Below are 19,866 nucleotides of genomic sequence, written 5' to 3' on the forward strand. Positions count from 1 at the left end.
GACCGTGCACTGACAGTTACATCATTCTGTCGCTAAACGAACAGCTGATCACACCGAGGTGCTCGCTGACTGCTGATATTTATTAGTTTGGTCCTGCGTTTCCTTTCCTTCACAACATAACGTCTTTTCTTCTCACTTTTCGTTACTGTAGTCAGTCTTTCACGTTTCACTCGCACATTCACGTCCTCCATTTTCCTCTCCTGTTTCAAATTTGTATCCCACAATGCCGTGCACAAACGGGGAAAGCCCACCACATGATGCATGACGTAGTGTCTTGAATTGCATCATGGTGAAGCAGGAAAAAGTAGCGGAGAATTTAGGGCCACGTGGCCCTAAATTCATTAATTGTTCTTTTTTTTTTCTTTTTTTTTTTATTAAGTTTCTGCCATTGCACAAATAAACTAACAATAAAAATAAGATATAAAATAAAATTATGTAATAAAAAAAACTTAGTAAACTTAATAAATGGCAAGGCAAACACAACAGAGCTAGGCTCCAATAACAGTGCCGCCAATATAACTAAAATAATTTCAACTAAATACTAAATAAATGAGATAATCTAATGATAATCATAAAACATGTAAATATAAACAACTCTTAAACAATTAATATACTAGTTAATCAATATCCAAGTATTAATTAATAGCAACATTGCTTAAGTAGAAGAAGATTAAGAGAGGAAAAACATTTAGGACACAAAGATTTCCAGGTTAAAAAGTTAAATTGATTGTATGACTTGTCACTAGCGTCTTTATAAAACTTGAGCAAACGAGATTTGAATTGAGCAAGCGAAGTGGAGCTGCGAATAAAAACTGGGAGATTATTCCACAGTTTGGCTAATCGATTAAAATAGGAAGCTTGAAAAAGTTTAGTACGACATCTAGGAACATGAACATCTAAGTCAGACGAATTACGCGTAGATCTAATAGACATTTTAGGTTTAACAAAGTCAGTAATATTAATGTTGTAGTGTCCTAAACGACATCTAAAATAAAATATAAGGTCTTTAGCCTCATGCCAGTAAGTTAAGGGCAATAAGTTAGTTTGCCTTAGCCTATCTATGTAAGGTACTTTATTTTGCCAATGTAGGTTAAGAATAAACTTGGTTGAACGACGTTGTAGCTGTTCAATTCGCTGCATGCTACAAATAGTTTGGGGAGCCCAAAGTTCACTAGCATACCCCACTTGAGATCTGATAAATGTAAGATAAAGCAATCTCCTAGTTGTAAGACTGAAATTCTTATTTAGATGTCTACATAAAAAACCCAACATTTTATACCCTTTTGAGACAATTTTAATGATGTGACAGTCCCATTTTAAGTTAGATGTAATGATTACACCTAAGTCTCTTTGTGATGTTACTTGATTTAGTGGCACACCGTCCATTTCATACTGATAGGTTATAGGTGATTTCTTTCTAGTAATTGACAATGCTTCACATTTTGAACTGTTATAACGGAGACTCCATTGCTTGCTCCAGACGCTAAGAGTATCAAGATCACTTTGAAGATTTTTTGCGTCATCTTCACAATTAATCTCGTTGCACAGTTTAGAATCGTCTGCAAATAGGACCACGTTGTTATTAACAGCAGTGGGTAGATCATTCACATATACTAGGAATAGAAGAGGACCTAGTATACTGCCCTGTGGTACTCCAGAAGTAACGGGAAGACTAGAAGACGTCACTCCATTGATAATACATTTCTGGTAACGATCGCTTAAATAGTTTTCCATCCATTTAAGAAGAGTATCAGAAATGCCGTAGGTAGTGAGTTTGACAAGCAGTTTTCTATGCGATACACTATCAAATGCTTTAGCTAGGTCCAGATAAATGACATCAGTCTGAAGACCTTTATCCAGACTTAGTCCCACGTTATGATAAAACGACAACAACTGAGTAACTGTAGAACGACCCTTTAGGAAACCATGTTGTGCATCTGTAAAAAATTGGGCAATGTGTTCCATTAAATTGTTATACACACAGCGTTCAAGCACTTTAGATAACACAGAAAGCAATGAAATCGGTCGGTAGTTGGTGACGTCCTCTTTTTTGCCCTTTTTGAACACAGGAACCACCACAGAGTGCTTCCATTCCTCAGGAATCTCTCCAGTTGCTAGAGATTTGTTGAACAGGTTACAGATAGAAGGACAGAGTTCTGTAGCACATTCTTTCAGAATTGATGTTGGGAGGCCATCGGAGCCAGGGGCTTTGCGAGAATCAAGTGAAGACAGAGATGACAATACTTCCATATTAGTCAACACTATGCTATCCAACCTTGGAACTTGTGAATCTTGATCATGCTGATTTGGGTAGCTAGACTCGTCAGAGGTAAAGTTGGAGAAAAAGAACTGGTTAAAGGCCTCAGCCTGGGAGTGGCTATCTCTGTGAAGTTGTCCCTTGTAAGAAACGATGTCAGGAATGGAATTTGATCGTGTTTTATACCTAAAAAAGGACCAGAACCGCTTTGGATTTTCTGTAATTAACTCTCCAATTGATTTTGAGTATTCCACATATTTGAACTCTATCAATCTTTTCACATCTCTCCTCAGCTCCTTGAACTTAGATAATCGGCCATCACCACCATATTTCCTGTACGCACGTCTAGCTGTTTCTTTTTTCCTTAACGCAGGATTTTTAAACTAATAAAATTGGAAGTTTGTGATTCGAATTCAGTAGCTTTCAGTCCACTAAACAGAAATAATTGGGTGTCAGGGAAAATTCTTTTTAAGGCCTAAACTTGAAAAATCTGAAGGGAAGTCTACCTTTAATGTTGGTTCTATAAATGGAAAATATTAGACATAATCCATTACTTTATATTTTTATTGCACATCCATTTTTCTGCTTGAAAATTAGCTCAATATTTGCAGTGTGTTTGTCCAGGGAGAACCTGTCAGTGAGTGGCTCTCGCTGGTGGCTTCGATGTGTTTTGCTTAATATCCTGCTCTTCCTCCTGCTGTTCTTCCTTACCACTCCCGCCATTATCGTCAACACTATGGACAAGTTCAACGTCACTCGGCCTGTGGAAAGCCTCCGGGTCAGTCCCTACTCTATCTCCTTTTCTCATGTACTTTTTACTGTATGATTGTGTAAAATTAACTGATTTCTCTCACCTAGTAAAGAATTTAAACTCTGCTCTTTTCTACAGAACCCGGTTATCACCCAGTTCTTCCCTACTTTGCTCCTATGGGCTTTCTCCATTCTGCTCCCCTTCATCGTGTATTACTCCGCCTTCTTTGAGTATCACTGGACCAGGTGTGGCGTAAACACCACTGGAATTTTAAAAGCTTCTCCCCACCACAGTGAACATTCACTAGCCTTAAAAAGACTACTAACAACTGTTCAGTCTTAGCTCTAAAACACAGTAATTACAACTGACTCAGGATGACTAAAACTGTGCAGCACGGTGTAGCACCATCAAACAGAAACAAAACCACAAAGCCGAAGCCACTACTTACTGTTGGTATATGCATATTACTTCCCTGTTTTAGGATTACCCAAAGCTATTTTTGTAACATTAACACATTAGAGCTTAATGAGTAGCTGTTATTGTGCGCCAGTGGATGTCTGTTGACTGTGTTTTATACTGCAGTGACATATTCAGTGTGGTGCACAAACATATTGCATAACAGCAGAGCAACCCCCACCCAACCTCCCAACCCACCATACACACACATTCTCCTCTCCAGCTCTGTGTGTCAATCACTAGCACTCTTAGCTAACCTCTTCAGTCTTGTTGTCATAGTGATGACAATAAGGGAATAATGAATGCGCAGTAGTGGCCTCTCTGGATCTGGAAATCTATAACACTTTTCTGTCAATATTGTGCATCGACGTGAGCGCTGGAAGATAACATGAAGGTCAGAAGAGTTTTTCAAGTGCATTTGTACATCCAAAAATGACTTTATAGTTGTTTCCCTTGGTTGTATTATAAATCAGTTTGTAGTCAGGTTGGGCAATGAAATGACATTTGTTGAACATATTGAAAATGGTTTCCTGTCGAAAATAAGAACAGCACAGTTTACCTAGCTCAGGACATAATCCACCTCCAGGAAGTAGCTCAGCTGAGTAGGGGAGCTATATAGAGAGTGAAATTTACACAGTCAATACATTTTCTGCAGGGTATTTTCAAGAGCAGCTGAATTGCAACTTTAGGGCTTGTTGTGAATATTTAAAATAACAAGATCAAGCTTATGATCATATCCTATCATGTGCTGTCATTTTCCAGGTCAAGTGAGAATCAGATCACCATGCACAAGTGCTTTCTACTGCTGGTCTTTATGGTCATCATTCTGCCTTCTCTTGGTTTGTCCAGGTACATTAATTACAACCCCAATTCCAAAAAAGTTGGGACAAAGTACAAATTGTAAATAAAAATGGAATGCAATGATGTGGAAGTTTCAAAATTCCATATTTTATTCAGAATAGAACATAGATGACATATCAAATGTTTAAACTGAGAAAATGCATCATTTAAAGAGAAAAATTAGGCGATTTTAAATTTCATGACAACAACACATCTCAAAGTTGGGACAAGGCCATGTTTACCACTGTGAGACATCCCCTTTTCTCTTTACAACAGTCTGTAAACGTCTGGGGACTGACGAGACAAGTTGCTCAAGTTTAGGGATAGGAATGTTAATCCATTCTTGTCTAATGTAGGATTCTAGTTGCTCAACTGTCTTAGGTCTTTTTTGTCGTATCTTCCGTTTTATGATGCGCCAAATGTTTTCTATGGGTGAAAGATCTGGACTGCAGGCTGGCCAGTTCAGTACCCGGACCCTTCTTCTACGCAGCCATGATGCTGTAATTGATGCAGTATGTGGTTTGGCATTGTCATGTTGGAAAATGCAAGGTCTTCCCTGAAAGAGACGTCGTCTGGATGGGAGCATATGTTGCTCTAGAACCTGGATGTACCTTTCAGCATTGATGGTGTCTTTCCAGATGTGTAAGCTGCCCATGCCACACACACTAATGCAACCCCATACCATCAGAGATGCAGGCTTCTGAACTGAGCGCTGATAACTTGGGTCGTCCTTCTCCTCTTTAGTCCGAATGACACGGCGTCCCTGATTTCCATAAACAACTTCAAATTTTGATTCGTCTGACCACAGAACAGTTTTTAACTTTGTCACAGTCCATTTTAAATGAGCCTTGGCCCAGAGAAGACATCTGCGCTTCTGGATCATGTTTAGATACGGCTTCTTCTTTGAACTATAGAGTTTTAGCTGGCAACGACGGATGGCACGGTGAATTGTGTTCACAGATAATGTTCTCTGGAAATATTCCTGAACCCATTTTGTGATTTCCAGTACAGAAGCATGCCTGTATGTGATGCAGTGCCGTCTAAGGGCCTGAAGATCACGGGCACCCAGTATGGTTTTCCGGCCTTGACCCTTATGCACAGAGATTCTTCCAGGTTCTCTGAATCTTTTGATGATATTATGCACTGTAGATGATGATATGTTCAAACTCTTTGCAATTTTACACTGTCGAACTCCTTTCTGATATTGCTCCACTATTTGTCGGCACAGAATTAGGGGGATTGGTGATCCTCTTCCCATCTTTACTTCTGAGAGCCGCTGCCACTCCAAGATGCTCTTTTGATACCCAGTCATGTTAATGACCTATTGCCAATTGACCTAATGAGTTGCAATTTGGTCCTCCAGCTGTTCCTTTTTTGTACCTTTAACTTTTCCAGCCTCTTATTGCCCCTGTCCCAACTTTTTTGAGATGTGTTGCTGTCATGAAATTTCAAATGAGCCAATATTTGTCATGAAATTTCAAAATGTCTCACTTTCGACATTTGATATGTTGTCTATGTTCTATTGTGAATACAATATCAGTTTTTGAGATTTGTAAATTATTGCATTCCGTTTTTATTTACAATTTGTACTTTGTCCCAACTTTTTTGGAATCGGGGTTGTAGTAGCAATGCCATACTGTATATCCAAAAAATACTGTATATCTGCAAATATATTGGTCTAACCCATTTTTGTCTGTTCTCTAGTTTGGATTTTTTCTTCAGGTGGCTCTTTGATACTCACTTCCTGGATCAGAAAGATGTAAAGTTCCAGTGAGTTAAAGCTGCTTGTAACTGAAGTCTGATTTAACTGTTTAATTATAAGAATTTAAACTAGAGTGCATATTTTGTTTTGTAAATATTTGTTTATTTTGGATCATTTTTAGATGTGTGTTCTTGCCTGATAATGGAGCTTTTTTCGTGAATTACGTTATCACATCGAGTCTGATTGGCACGGCGATGGAGCTGCTGCGGATTCCCTCACTACTGGTTTACTCGCTGCGTCTTTGCTTTGCAAAATCCAAAGCTGAGCGCATCCATGTTAAACGAGTGAGTAAGAGGGACTACTCTATCATTTGTCATTTCCAAGATGAACTGAATGTTATTACTTAAGGATACAGGATCTTGCAAAAGTATTCACCCCCCTTGGTGTTTGTCCTGTTTTGCTGCATTACAAGCTGGAATTAAAATGGATTCTTGGGGGGTTAGCACCATTTGATTTACACAACATGCCTACCACTTAAAAGGTGCAATTTTTTTTTTATTGTGACAAAAACAGTAATTATGATGAAAAAACAGAAATCTGGAGTGTGCATAGGTATTCACCCCCTTTTATATGAAACCCCTAAATAAGAGCTGGTCCAACCAATTCACTTCATAAGTCACATAATTAGGTGATTAAGATCCACCTGTGTGCAATCAAAGTGTCACATGATCTGTCACATGATGTCTGTATAAATCAACCTGTTCTGGAAGGACCCTGACTCTGCAACTCTATTAAGCAAGCAACATGAAAACCAAGGAGCCTCCAAACAGGTCAGAGACAAAGTTGTGGAGAAGCATAGATCAGGGTTGGGTTATAAAAAAAATATCCCAAACTTTGAATATCCCAGGGAGCACCATTAAATCCATTATAGCAAAATGGAAAGAATATGGCACCACTACAAACCTGACAAGAGAAGGCCATCCTCCAAAACTCACAGACTGGGCAAGGAGGGCATTAATCAGAGATGCAACAAAGGCACTAAAGATAACACTGAAGGAGCTGCGAAGATCCACAGCAGGGATGAGAGTATCTGTCCATAGGACCACTTTAATCTGTACATTCCACAGAGCAGGGCTTTATGGAAGAGTGGCCAGAAAAAAAGCCATTGCTTTAAGAAAAAAAAAAGAAAACATGGTGGTGTAGTGGTTAGCACTGTTGCCTCACAGCAGGAAGGTTCTGGGTTCGAGCCCAGCGGCCAGCGAGGGCCTTTCTGTGTGGAGTTTGCATGTTCTCCCCGTGTCTGCGTGGGTTTCCTCTTGGTGCTCTGGTTTCCCCCACAGTCCAAAGACTTAGGTTAGGTTAATTGGTGGCTCTAAATTGACTGTGAGTGTGAATGGCTGTTTGTCTCTGTGTCAGCCCTGCGATAACCTGGCGACTTGTCCAGGGTGTACACATAGTACACCCTTGCCCATAGTCAGCTGGGATAGGCTCCAGCTTGCCTGTGACCCTGTAGGACAGGATAAGCGGCTACAGATAATGGATGGATGGATAGATGGATGTTTGCAGTGTGCCCCAAACAGATGGAAGAAGATTCTCTGGTCAGGTGAGAGTAAATTGAACTTTTTGGCCATCATGGAGAAACGCCATGTGTGGTGCAAACCCAACACTTCCCATCACCCTGAGAACACCATTCCTACAGTGAAGCATGGTGGTAGCAGCATCATGCTGTGGGGATATTTTTCATCTGCAGGGACAGGAAAGCTGGTCAGGACTGAAGGAAAGATAGATGGCACTAAATGCAGGGCAATTCTGGAGGAAAACCAGTTTGAGTCAGCCAGAGGTTTGAGACTGGGACGAAGATTCACATTCCAGCAGGACATTGACCCGAAACATATTGCTAAAGCGACACTGGAGTGGTTTAAAGGGAAACATTTAAATGTCTTGGAATGGCCTAGTAAAAGCCCAGACCTCAATCCAATTGAGAATCTGTGGCATAACTTGAAGATTGCTATACACCAACGCAACTCATCTAACTTGAAGGAGTTGGAGCAGTTTTGCCTTGAGGAATGGGCAAAAATCCCAGTAGCTAGATGTGCTAAGCTAATAGAGACATATCCTAAGAGACTTGCAGCTGTAATTGCAGCAAAAGGTGGCTCTACAAACTATTGACTTTGGGGGGTGAATACCTATGCACACTCCAGATTTCTGTTTTCCCATTGTAATTACTGCTTGTGTCACAATAAAAAAGCAATTTGCAGCTTTAAAGTTGTATGCATGTTTTGTAAATTAAATGGTGCTAATTAACCCCCAAAATCCATTTTAATTCCAGCTTGTAATGTGACAAAACAGGACAAACACCAAGGGGGATGAATACTTTTGCAAGACACTGTACATGCTAACATAAAGAATTATTTTGTTCAGGGAAGGTGCAGTTATTCAAAAGATGCTGATTCTAAGACTTATTGTGGGTTTTTTAATGACATCAACAGAAACTTAGTAGACACTAAGTGCCTGACGTATTAAGCTGTTTGCACCTGTTTTCAGGTATAATTAAGTCACATTCTGTGTGGAAAAAAACTCAGGTGTGTGTGAAACTGAAATACAGATCTAAAATTGTAATTTAAGCACTGTGCACATGGCAACACGTGAAGTGCGCTTCTTTATTTCATACTGTACATCTCATCTCATTATCTTTAGCCACTTTATCCTGCTCTGCAGGGTCACAGGCAAGTTGGAGCCTATCCCAGCTGACTACGGGCGAAAGGCGGGGTACACCCTGGACAAGTCGCCAGGTCATCACGATTATTTCATACATATGCATTTAAAAGAAGGTCACACAAAATACGGTGTCGAAACTGGATCTGTGAAAGGTTGTGTACTCTGTTTAATGCACTTAAAATTAGTGGCTGCCAGTTTTACGTGTGATTTTTTTTTTTTTCTTGTCACCCAAAATTAAATTGTGTCTGTTCTTCACAGTATTGTTGCCAACGCATGATTTTCCCACAGTACTACTTTTGAACTGTCAACACAAGTGTTTTTATTCATTCTCATAGATATTTTTGTCTACTGTATATTAATAATACAATATCATTTTAGAGCCTTGGTGGAAAAAAAAGCTATTCAGGGAAACTTTATCTATTAATACTGCTTATTATTTGGGGCACATTTGTCACTACAACACATTAATCATGACTTTTGCGTTTAGAACATTTAGAACAGTATTGAACTTTTTTTTTTATCTAATTGAAGAAGCAGTTTACTCCAAGAACATTGTAACATCATTTATTGCGTACCTTTAACTAATAAATTACTATTCTATAGGCTTACACAGCAGCTTTTCACTAAAAACAATTAGTTATCAAATGGGATATTGGTGGCGGCACGGTGGTGTAGTGGTTAGCACTGTCGCCTCACAGCAAGAAGGTCCTGGGTTTGAGCCCAGTGGCCGACAGGGGCCTTTCTGTGTGGAGTTTGCATGTTCTCCCCGTGTCTGTGTAGGTTTCCTCCGGGTGCTCTGGTTTCCCCCACAGTCCAAAGACATGCAGGTTAGGCTAATTGGTGGCTCTAAATTGACCGTAGGTGTGAATGTGAGTGTGAATGGTTGCTTGTCGCCCATAGTCAGCTGGGATAGGCTCCAGCTTGCCCATGACCCTGTACAGGATAAGCGGCTACAGATGATGGATGGATGGATGGATGGATGGATGGATGGGATATTGGTGATATTAATTCTCTCCACACTGTTTACTTGTTCTTAGCCAAGAGTCTTATTTAATAAGAATGTTGTTTATTATCATTTTATTTCCTTTGCATTTCTTTAGTCCCAAGATTTTTGACAGCTTTAAGAGTGACCAAAAGTGGCTTTTAAAAGCCATACGTGCCTCATGCAGCACACCTGTAGTAGGCATTCCCAGGCATAGTTTGCATGAACTATAATTTTAGTATATTTTTACTGAATAAATAGCTTTAGTAAAGCTTGTTTTAGATGCATTGTGAGCACATTAAGGTGCATTTTACAACCCCAATTCCATAAATTTGGGACACTGTGTAAAATGTAAATAAAAAACAGAATATGGTGATTTGCAAATCTTGGAAACACTACTTCATTGAAAATAGTGCAAAGACTGATAAATTTTTGTTTTTTGAAAAATATCTGCTCATTTTGAATTTTATGTCAGTAACACATTTTAAAAAAGTTGGGACAGGAGCAACAAAAGACTGAAAAAGTTGTGTAATGCAAAAAAAAACCCCTAATTTGGTTAATTGGCAACAGGTCAGTAACATGATTGGGTATAAAAAGAGCATCCCAGAGAGGCGGAGTCTCTCAGAAGTAAAGATGGGGAGGGGTTCACCGCTCTGTGAAAGACTGCATGAGCAACAGTGCAACAATTTAAGAATAACATTCCTCAATGTAAAATTGCAAAGAATTTGGGGATCACATCATCTATGGTACATAATATCATTACAATATTCAGAGAATCTGGAGAAATCTCTGTATGCAAGAGACAAGGCTGAAAACTGACATTGGACGCGTGTGATCTTCAGGCCCTTATGCGACACTGCATTAAAAGCAGACACGTGTCTGTAGTGGAAATCACTGTATGGGCTCAGGATCACTTCAGAAAACCATCGCCTGTGAAAACAGTTCATTACTGCATATGCAAGTTAAAACCAAATATAAACAATATCCAGAAACAATGCCACCTTCTCTGGGCCCGAGCTCTTTTGCCACGGACTGAAGCGAAGTGGAAAACTGTCCCAAAGTTTGACGAATCAAAAGTAGAAATTCTTTTTAGAAATCATGGACACCATGTCCTCCAGGCTAAAGAGAAGAGGGACCATCTGGCTTGTTATCAGTGCACAGTTCAAAAGCCAGCATCTGTGAAGGTATGAGGGGGCATTAGTGCACATGACATGGGTAGCTTGTACATCTGGGAAGGTATCATTAATGCTGAATGGTATATACACGCTTCAGAGAAATATGCTGCCATCCAGACAAAATCTTTTTCAGGGAAGGCCTTCCTTCTTTCAGCAACACAATGCCAAACTGCTTTCTGCACATAAAACTGCATGGCTCCATAGTAAAAGAGCCCGGGTGCTAAATTGGCCTGCCTGCAGTCCAGACCTGTCTCCCATTTAAAACATTTGGCACATTATGAAGCGCAAAATACAACAAAGGAGACCCTGAACTGTTGAGCAACTGAAATTGTATATCAGGCAAGAATGGGACATTTCTCTTTCAAAACTACAGCAACTGGTCTCCTCAGTTCCTGAACGTTTACAGAGTGTTGTTAACCCTCTGGGGGTCAAGAGCTTCGCCAGCGAAGCTCAGCAGGTTTAGAATGAGTAGGTCATATATTTAGATAAATATCTTCGAGTTTTTATCATACAAGTATGATAAACATATTGACAGAAACTTTATACTTTAGACTTTCCTATGTGCCCACTGCCAAATAATATTTTAGTTTAGAATTACCTGAATTAGATGAAACATAAAATTTGTCACCTTACTCAGTCACACCAGAGTTGGAGCGCTGAGCGCCCACTTACACATTCATAAAAGACTATTCACATGGTAACGGCACGATAATCATTTTCACTCTTTTGGTTTTGATTGTTTTTTCTTTCGTTGTGGGAATGCCCACCGTAAACAGGATAAAATCTGTCAGCCATAGATTAAGCTATTTGGAGGTAAAACTTGTTGCGAGATGGTACGCAGATTTTTTTTTTATGCACTTCAGATGATTCTGGACAGTGATTCAGTTTCAGGACAGTGATTCAATTGATGATTCAGTTCACAATTCAATTCATGATTCAGGACAGCGATTCAATTTAATCTTGAGAACTGCAACGTTGATGATGAGCGGTGCCCTTTTTAAATTTTTACTTTTTTTTTTTTAACTTCGACTCGATCCAGTCGAAGATCAACCCGAGTAATTTCTTCTATTATGAGCAGATCAGTTGATATGCGTGCGCCGTTGTGCATACACAGGAAAAAATGACTGAGCAATTTTTCCAGAGTTAAAAGTATTTTCCTCAAAAGTACTTAATTTTGCTCTATTTTGAGTTTAGAGAGTAAAATTTGGAGTTGGAGTGGAACCAAAATTACAGAGCAATTGTGTAACAGAGGTGGTTGTAGCTCTGAATTGAGTAAAATAGTACAAGAGTTAATTTCAAGCCACACTGAATAGAGTCAAATACCAAAATAAAGTCAAATACCAAATAAATGAAGCTGTTTGTTGTAAAAAGCAGTTTTAGAACCCTGTTGGAATGTGTGAAAAAATATTACCATTGTGACAAACCGGTTTGATCACTTGACCTGATGGGATTAAGAGTTGGCAGTGGGAGGGGTTTTCACCCTTCTCATTGAATGGAATGGAATTTTTTACTCTTCTCATTGAATACCCCTCCCACTGCCAACCCTTTATCCTAAAACAATAGGACATAAAATTTTTGATGTCCAGTTAATTGTCCAAATCAATGGAGCAGATTTAAGTTTTTGTGTTTGATACATTCCGAAGACTGAACAGAATCACCTCAAGTGACCAAAATGGTTTGTCACAATGGGTAAGGTCATGCTTTTCACACATTCCAACACAGTTCTAAAACTGCTTTTTACAACATCTTTATTTATCTGTTATTTTTTTAAGTACAATCATGACATACATACTACAGATATATTATTGTTGTAGCTGAACTTGTGCTGAATACAAAAAAAGTCATATGACTGAAAATACTGCTTAGATTTGTTGAAATTGACAACAAAATCAGAGCATGCCAAAATCATTAGAGTGCCAGAAAATACCCTCAGACCCCAGAGGGCTAAAAGTAGAGGTGATGCAACACAGTGATAAATATGCCCCGTCCCAACATTTTTGAAACGTGTTGCTGACATCAAATTCAAAATGAGCATATATTTTTTTCAAAAACAAAAACACCATAAAATGTTTTTCAACATCTGATATGTTATCTTTGCACTATTTTCAATGAAATATAGGGTTTCCAAGATTTGAAAATTGTCATATTCTGTTTTTTATTTACTTTTTACACAGTATCCCAAATCAATGGAATTGGAGTTATAGTTGCACCTCTTATACATCTTACAAGTCTGCTTAGCAGCTTTAATTCTTCTTCTTGCTGTAGTTCTAAGCCAAAAGTAGACTGACTAATAAGATCCATGAAGTTAACTATGCTGAATAATTTGTTTAACATTAAATCTCTTGTCCTACCTTGCAGAGTCAGGCCTATGAGTTCCAGTTTGGGTTAGAGTATGCCTGGACTATGTGCATATTCTCTGTCAGTATGACCTATAGCATTACCTGCCCCATCATCGTGCCCTTTGGTGAGTTTGAAGTCTAGGTTCACCAGTGTAAACTTTATCCTAATTTTTTTTATTCTTATTTAACTTATTTCAGATACCATCCACATAAATATTTTCAATTCCTTGAAGAAATAATTTTCCTGCCTATTCTAGTTGAATGTTTCATCTGCTTTCTGTTCCCCAAACGCATTTGTGTCCTGCTTTTCTTTCCTCCCACCATTTTTGCCATCCTTCTCTCTTTTCCAGTCTTTTTTCTCCAACCTTCTTCCTCTTCCAGTGGTCAATATCCTGTCTTGCTATATATATGTGTGTTTTGTTCCACTTGCTCGACTCCTGTCCACTGCGTCTCCTCCTCAGCAGAGTGTGTGCTGTGTGGGCGTCTGAGCCGTATCGCTGACAGTATCTCAGTGTAACGCGAGGTGGCTGTGAGGTGTGAACACCACTCTAGTCTTCCAGACGCTCCGAGTCGTCTAGCCGAGAGCCAGACGCCCACTCCACACCTGTTCTGTCCTCAGCATACATTATGACTGTTTATTTACTATGCCGAAGTCCACAATCATCATTTTCCCCCATGATACTGAGGTCATTTGGCATCTGCTTTCTACATCTGGGCTGTGCTGTTGGCTCAAACTGCACACCTGAGTCATATCATGTACGGTACTTGATGGGCAGTCTTTATCCATCCAGCTATGATCTTTATGTCTCTGTGTAATAGTTTTCAGCATTTGCTGTTATTTCAAAAATGGCCATTGCTCATCTCTTGCGATGCAGTGAAATATTTCTTGCCAAATTAGTAATCAGAGTGTTCTACCTGTTTTAGGGCTGTTGTATCTGATTCTGAAGCACGTGGTTGACCGCTATAACATCTACTATGCCTACATCCCCACCAAGCTGAGCCAACACATCCACTTGGCTGCTATCAGGCAGGTGCTTGTGGCACCAATTCTTTGCATGTTCTGGCTTCTCTTCTTCTCTGTGCTCCGATTCGGTAAGATGCCAGCAAACAAAACACAATTTATGAGTCTCCGTTCTTAATATTTTCATTAATTGACATATCCTCAATATTATTTTCTATAAATTTTATGTTGTACAATAATTTCCTAGGCTGTTTGTAATTTTGCAGGTAAATTAATCTGCTGAGAGAACTGTACACTGTGTAATAGCCTCATTGTATAACTGGTGTGTTTTCAGGTCCAATGCGACCTATCACGCTGTTCACATTCGTCTCTGTACTTTTGTGTATCATCGTTTCCTTCTTTGGAATCTGTCTGAAAAAACTACAGCCAGACAGATCAACAAGCTATCAGGTGAGCTATGGATTAGTGCAATGACACTGTATGTAATGTCCTTTTATTATTTTAAGGCTGAAATTCATTTTCATGTAAATTGTTTGTGATGAAATGTTATTAATTTATGATGTAAAAAAATTGTATGCCTTTTTGCTGTGAGTGGCTTTTGGGTTCCTTGCTGCATAACCTTCATTCATTACCCATTTTTCAGATGTCTGATACAACAACAGAAGGAGCATACAGCGATATGGAGAGAAGCACTGCATCCACCACGACTACTGCTAATGTATCTGCTTACTGCATTTCATTTCATTGCATTCTTAAAATATCATCTGCCCTCTACAACCCCGATTCCAAAAAAGTTGGGACAAAGTACAAATTGTAAATAAAAACGGAATGCAATGATGTGGAAGTTACAAAATTCCATATTTTATTCAGAATAGAACATCGATGACATCAAATGTTTAAACTGAGAAAATGTATCATTTAAAGAGAAAAATTAGGTGATTTTACATTTCATGACAACAACACATCTCAAAAAATTTGGGACAAGGCCATGTTTACCACTGTGAGACATCCCCTTTTCTCTTTACAACAGTCTGTAAACATCTGGGGACTGACGAGACAAGTTGCTCAAGTTTAGGGATAGGAATGTTAACCCATTCTTGTCTAATGTAGGATTCTAGTTGCTCAACTGTCTTAGGTCTTTTTTGTCGTATCTTCCGTTTTATGATGCGCCAAATGTTTTCTATGGGTGAAAGATCTGGACTGCAGGCTGGCCAGTTCAGTACCCGGACCCTTCTTCTACGTAGCCATGATGCTGTAATTGATGCAGTATGTGGTTTGGCATTGTCATGTTGGAAAATGCAAGGTCTTCCCTGAAAGAGACGTCATCTGGATGGGAACATATGTTGCTCTAGAACCTGGATATACCTTTCAGCATTGATGGTGTCTTTCCAGATGTATAAGCTGCCCATGCCACACGTACTAATGCAACCCCATACCATCAGAGATGCAGGCTTCTGAACTGAGCACTGATAACAACTTGGGTCGTCCTTCTCCTCTTTAGTCCGAATGACACGGCGTCCCTGATTTCCATAAAGAACTTCAAATTTTGATTCGTCTGACCACAGAACAGTTTTCCACTTTGCCACAGTCCATTTTAAATGAGCCTTGGCCCAGAGAAGACATCTGCGCTTCTGGATCATGTTTAGATACGGCTTCTTCTTTGAACTATAGAGTTTTAGCTGGCAACGGCGGATGGCACGGTGAATTGTGTTCACAGATAATGTTCTCTGGGGCCACACCAATTCAATTAGTTGGTTCTTGGAATCGCCGCTTGAAGAAAATGCAAAATGAAAAAAAAAATCGAAATCAAACTCCCGCCAACAGAAAAGGTTACGTGACGTGAAGTCACGTGACGCTGAAAACCAATCAAATCGCCCCTTTCACTTTCGATAAAGACTTGTGGAAGAAACATGCCTGTGGAGGGGAGTCCTGCAAAGCCTGTGTTTGTGATTGTTAGGATATTCAGTGAACAGAAGCGTAAAATCTTTGACAGGCGTGTTGAAATTCAGTTTACTGGTTTGCCTGTATTGTTTGGTCTATTTCCACCGCTAATTTTACCATCAGAGCATTTTTTTAATTTTATTTCGCCCACTCGCTTCATATTTTTCCTGAAAAAAATCAGAGAACCAGCTAATTAAATTGGTGTGGCCTGGAAATATTCCTGAGCCCATTTTGTGATTTCCAATACAGAAGCATGCCTGTGTAACAGTGCCGAGAAGGGGCACACTACTTTAAGCAATTGTATGAACGACAGAGACGTGAGTTCCGTGTCAAAACATATGCAATCTTTTATTTTTCTTCAATCAACACAATAATCTTAAAATACCGGCAATAAAATCTCTCTCACACACACACACACACACACACAAGACACACACACACAAGACAATGGCTTATGGGTGGTGCTGCTCCCTGATGGAGGTGTTCGACAGCAAACCCAATTGTGCTGAGGTAGAACAAAATTAACAAAAACACCACAAACCAAAATAAAACAGCAAACAAAATAATTCACAGCAAACCAAAAGAAAACACACAAAAAGCAATTTAAAAATTACAGCACACCCGGTTTGGGCAGCGAAATAAGCAACTAATTGCAGGGCGGCAGTCACCATGAGCAAACAGGAGGAACAAGAGGGGGAGAGGACAAAACAGTAACTCTGACCTCTCACAGTTAGATATCACATGGGCCCTAGTGGGAATAAAAATACATTTACTTGACTGCAGCAACTGGCTATCACAACTAGAAGAAATAAAAAGCAAGAGCCTACCGAATAGCTGGCACACACCACCAAAAAGGAAGCACACGCCGCCGAGGGAGAGACTTCGTTTACCGAACCGTCTCGTGATGCATGCTGCAAGCCAAGAATAATGTCAACACACTGCCCCACAAAATGTTCAGTACACACGCAAGTAAGTTTTTAAACTCACCTGAGCAAAGATCAGCGAGCGCATCGGAGGGAAAAAGATGGAGCACTACTGCTAGGCAGTTAGCAAACAAGCAGCCAGAGTGAGCAGCCAGTGGCAAAATGAATTCCCTCCGAGGCACAAGCAATGAGGATTGTAGAAGCCAGAGCCGCTAGCCTTGTATGTTCCTCTCAGCAAAAAAAAAGAGCATTTGTACAGCCATCCGGCTTTATACAGGTGTGGCTAGCGGTCGCCCAATCGCGAGCCCAGGTGAGGCACCGTCACCAAATTACTGTTTCATTCCAACCACGCACAAAAAAGGCGCAGATACAGCGACGATCACCAAATTAACAGCACTACTGCTACAATCTGCCCCCCCCCCCGACGACCCAAAAAGAGAACGCCAAACCACCAACTAAAGGTCTTCATTGTTACCTTCCCTTACTGAACTGTTGACAGTTCGCGGCAGCCGGTGGGGATTGGAATGTTTTCCTGCTGTAGTGCGGGTTGTTCGCTGCTGACCCCCACTGACTACTACCGACGAAGCGGTGGGACTGAAAAGCTGTAAAACTACAGGGCCATCTGCCACACCGGTGCCAGACATGGCAAGGGTACGATCATTAAGGACCGCTGTGTTGGAATCTAAAACCGTCCCACCAATCAACGTAGGGGGTTCAGGGGCCGCAACAAACAAATCCTCTTCATCAGAGTTCTCCTCATCCTCGGGAGAATTACCCAAGCTCGGCGGGGCCTCTGACGGAACATGGTCTGAGGGGGGCCTCTCCACACATGTCTTCAGCATGGTGCGATGTACATGTTTAACCTGTTGTGGCTCACGCTCGGGTGCAATGGTGTAAACCGAACCTCCTTATGGAGGTGCCTTGATGATCCACTACACCACTGGACTCCACAAGTCATGGATCTTGTGGCGGCCTCTGACGGTTTGGTCTTGTAAATAGACCCGCTGACCCTCCTCCAGTAGTACATCATTGACATTGGCATCATGATTGGCCTTTCAACGGTCGGCTGCCAGTTGTAAACGTTCCCTGACCTGTTCCCCAACTACCCTAAGCCGAGTTTGGTGCTCACAGACCCAATCGTGTACATCTCCAGCAACCAGTTCCGAGACCCGGCCCAACAGAAAATCAATTGGGAGACATGGCTCCTGGCCGAGCATGAGGAAGTATGGTGACTCCCCAGTTGTCTGATGAGGTGTACTGTTAACAGAACAGCAGCTGGGGTAAGCATGAGACCCAATCTCTCTTCCTGGAAATGGGCAGAGTGCGCAGAAGATTATGAAGCGTCCGATTGAATCGTTCACACTGGCCGTTACTGGCAGGATGATAAGGTGTTGTGCGGGACTTCTGTACCCCATAAAAGCTGCATAGCTGCTGGAGAAGCAAAGATTCAAAGCACCGTCCCTGGTCTGAATGAATGCGGCCAGGCACCCCAAACCTACAGAACCATTCTTCCACGAGTATCTTCGCCACGGTGACCGCACGCTGATCCCTAGTGGGCACCGCCAAAGTATACTTGCTAAACACATCGGTTAGCACCAAGACATTTTCATGGCCTGATGCAGATGGTTCAAGCAACGTAAAGTCCAGCGCCAGAATCTCATTCGGGCGGGCAGCCAATAAGTGTCCCATAAAGCTGGACGCAACTGGCTTAGCATCCTTGGCTAACTGGCATCGTTCACACTCCTGGCACCAACGCACAACATCTGTGGTCATGCCAGGCCAGTAGCAACACAACCGAAGCAGCTCTGTGGTGCATTCGACGCCTTGATGCCCATGTTCTTGATGTACCTGAGTAAGCACTTCTTGCTGCAGACAAGTGGGCAAGACCAATTGCAGCACCTCCCCCCCCCGGCAGAATATCCGCCTATACAACACCCCTTCCCGTTCAACCAGCCGATCCCACTGACCAATCAGGATCAACACCTGTTTGGACAGCTGCTTACGTTCCTCTGGTCCAGGCCGCCTCTTCTGTCTCCAGAAGGACAAGGCCTTCCCCAGAATCGGATCGGCCAGCTGCAAACTACACAAATCAACGGGGGTGTGACTGGGGAGGACTGAGATGAGAGCCTGACTCACCCACTGTGTGGGCCCGGATACGAAAGCCTGTTGAAGAGACACGACCACAGCAGTGCCAGGAAGCAGGCTTTGCAATCCAATCTCAACTGGGTTTTGTCGCGAGAGGGCATCTGCATTGGCATTACTTCGCCCTGACCGATATTGCAATGAAAGGTCAAAGGATGCCAACTGCGCCACCTAGCGCTGTTCAGTTGCGCCCAGTTTGGCAGATACCAGGTGGCTAAGAGGATTGTTGTCCGTATACACCACGCACTTGTTTCCCCACAAATACTCCCGGAATTTTTCTGTCATGGCCCACTTGAGCGCCAAAAATTCCAACTTCATGGAACTGTAGTTAATCATATTGCGCTCAGTGGGCCGTAGACTACGGCTGGCATAGGCGATTGGTCTCACCTTCCCCTCCTGCTCCTGTGAAAGGACGGCCCCCAGTCCTCCATGACTGGCGTCCACTTCCAGTACAAAAGGCAGGGAGAAGTCAGGGTACGCCAACACCGGGGCCGTGGTGAGTTTCCCTTTTAAGCCATCAAAACTTGCCTGGCAAGCTTCTGTCCAAAAACTAGCCAATGTTTTAGTGGCAGGTCTGCCCTTGTTAACGGTTTGCTCGGCCACCAGCTTATGCAGAGGGGCTGCCAATTTGGCAAACCCCTCCACAAACTGCTGGTAATAGCTGGCAAACCCAAGGAAC

At 41.3% G+C, this 19,866-nt stretch overlaps 1 protein-coding gene across 1 annotated transcript in view; it reads left to right on the plus strand.

Annotated features, from left to right (window-relative positions):
• Positions 1–19,866, plus strand: part of tmem63c (transmembrane protein 63C) — a 68,433-nt gene that overhangs the window by 41,427 nt on the left and 7,140 nt on the right. The window contains exons 14-22 of the mRNA XM_060933072.1: positions 2,882–3,035; positions 3,147–3,253; positions 4,227–4,313; positions 6,009–6,074; positions 6,188–6,350; positions 13,240–13,345; positions 14,145–14,312; positions 14,516–14,631; positions 14,825–14,899. Of these exons, the coding sequence (XP_060789055.1) occupies positions 2,882–3,035; positions 3,147–3,253; positions 4,227–4,313; positions 6,009–6,074; positions 6,188–6,350; positions 13,240–13,345; positions 14,145–14,312; positions 14,516–14,631; positions 14,825–14,899 (1,042 nt within the window). The remainder of the gene's footprint in view (positions 1–2,881; positions 3,036–3,146; positions 3,254–4,226; positions 4,314–6,008; positions 6,075–6,187; positions 6,351–13,239; positions 13,346–14,144; positions 14,313–14,515; positions 14,632–14,824; positions 14,900–19,866) is intronic.

The sequence above is a fragment of the Neoarius graeffei genome, chromosome 11, assembly GCF_027579695.1.
Source record: "Neoarius graeffei isolate fNeoGra1 chromosome 11, fNeoGra1.pri, whole genome shotgun sequence".
NCBI classification, from domain to species: domain Eukaryota; kingdom Metazoa; phylum Chordata; class Actinopteri; order Siluriformes; family Ariidae; genus Neoarius; species Neoarius graeffei.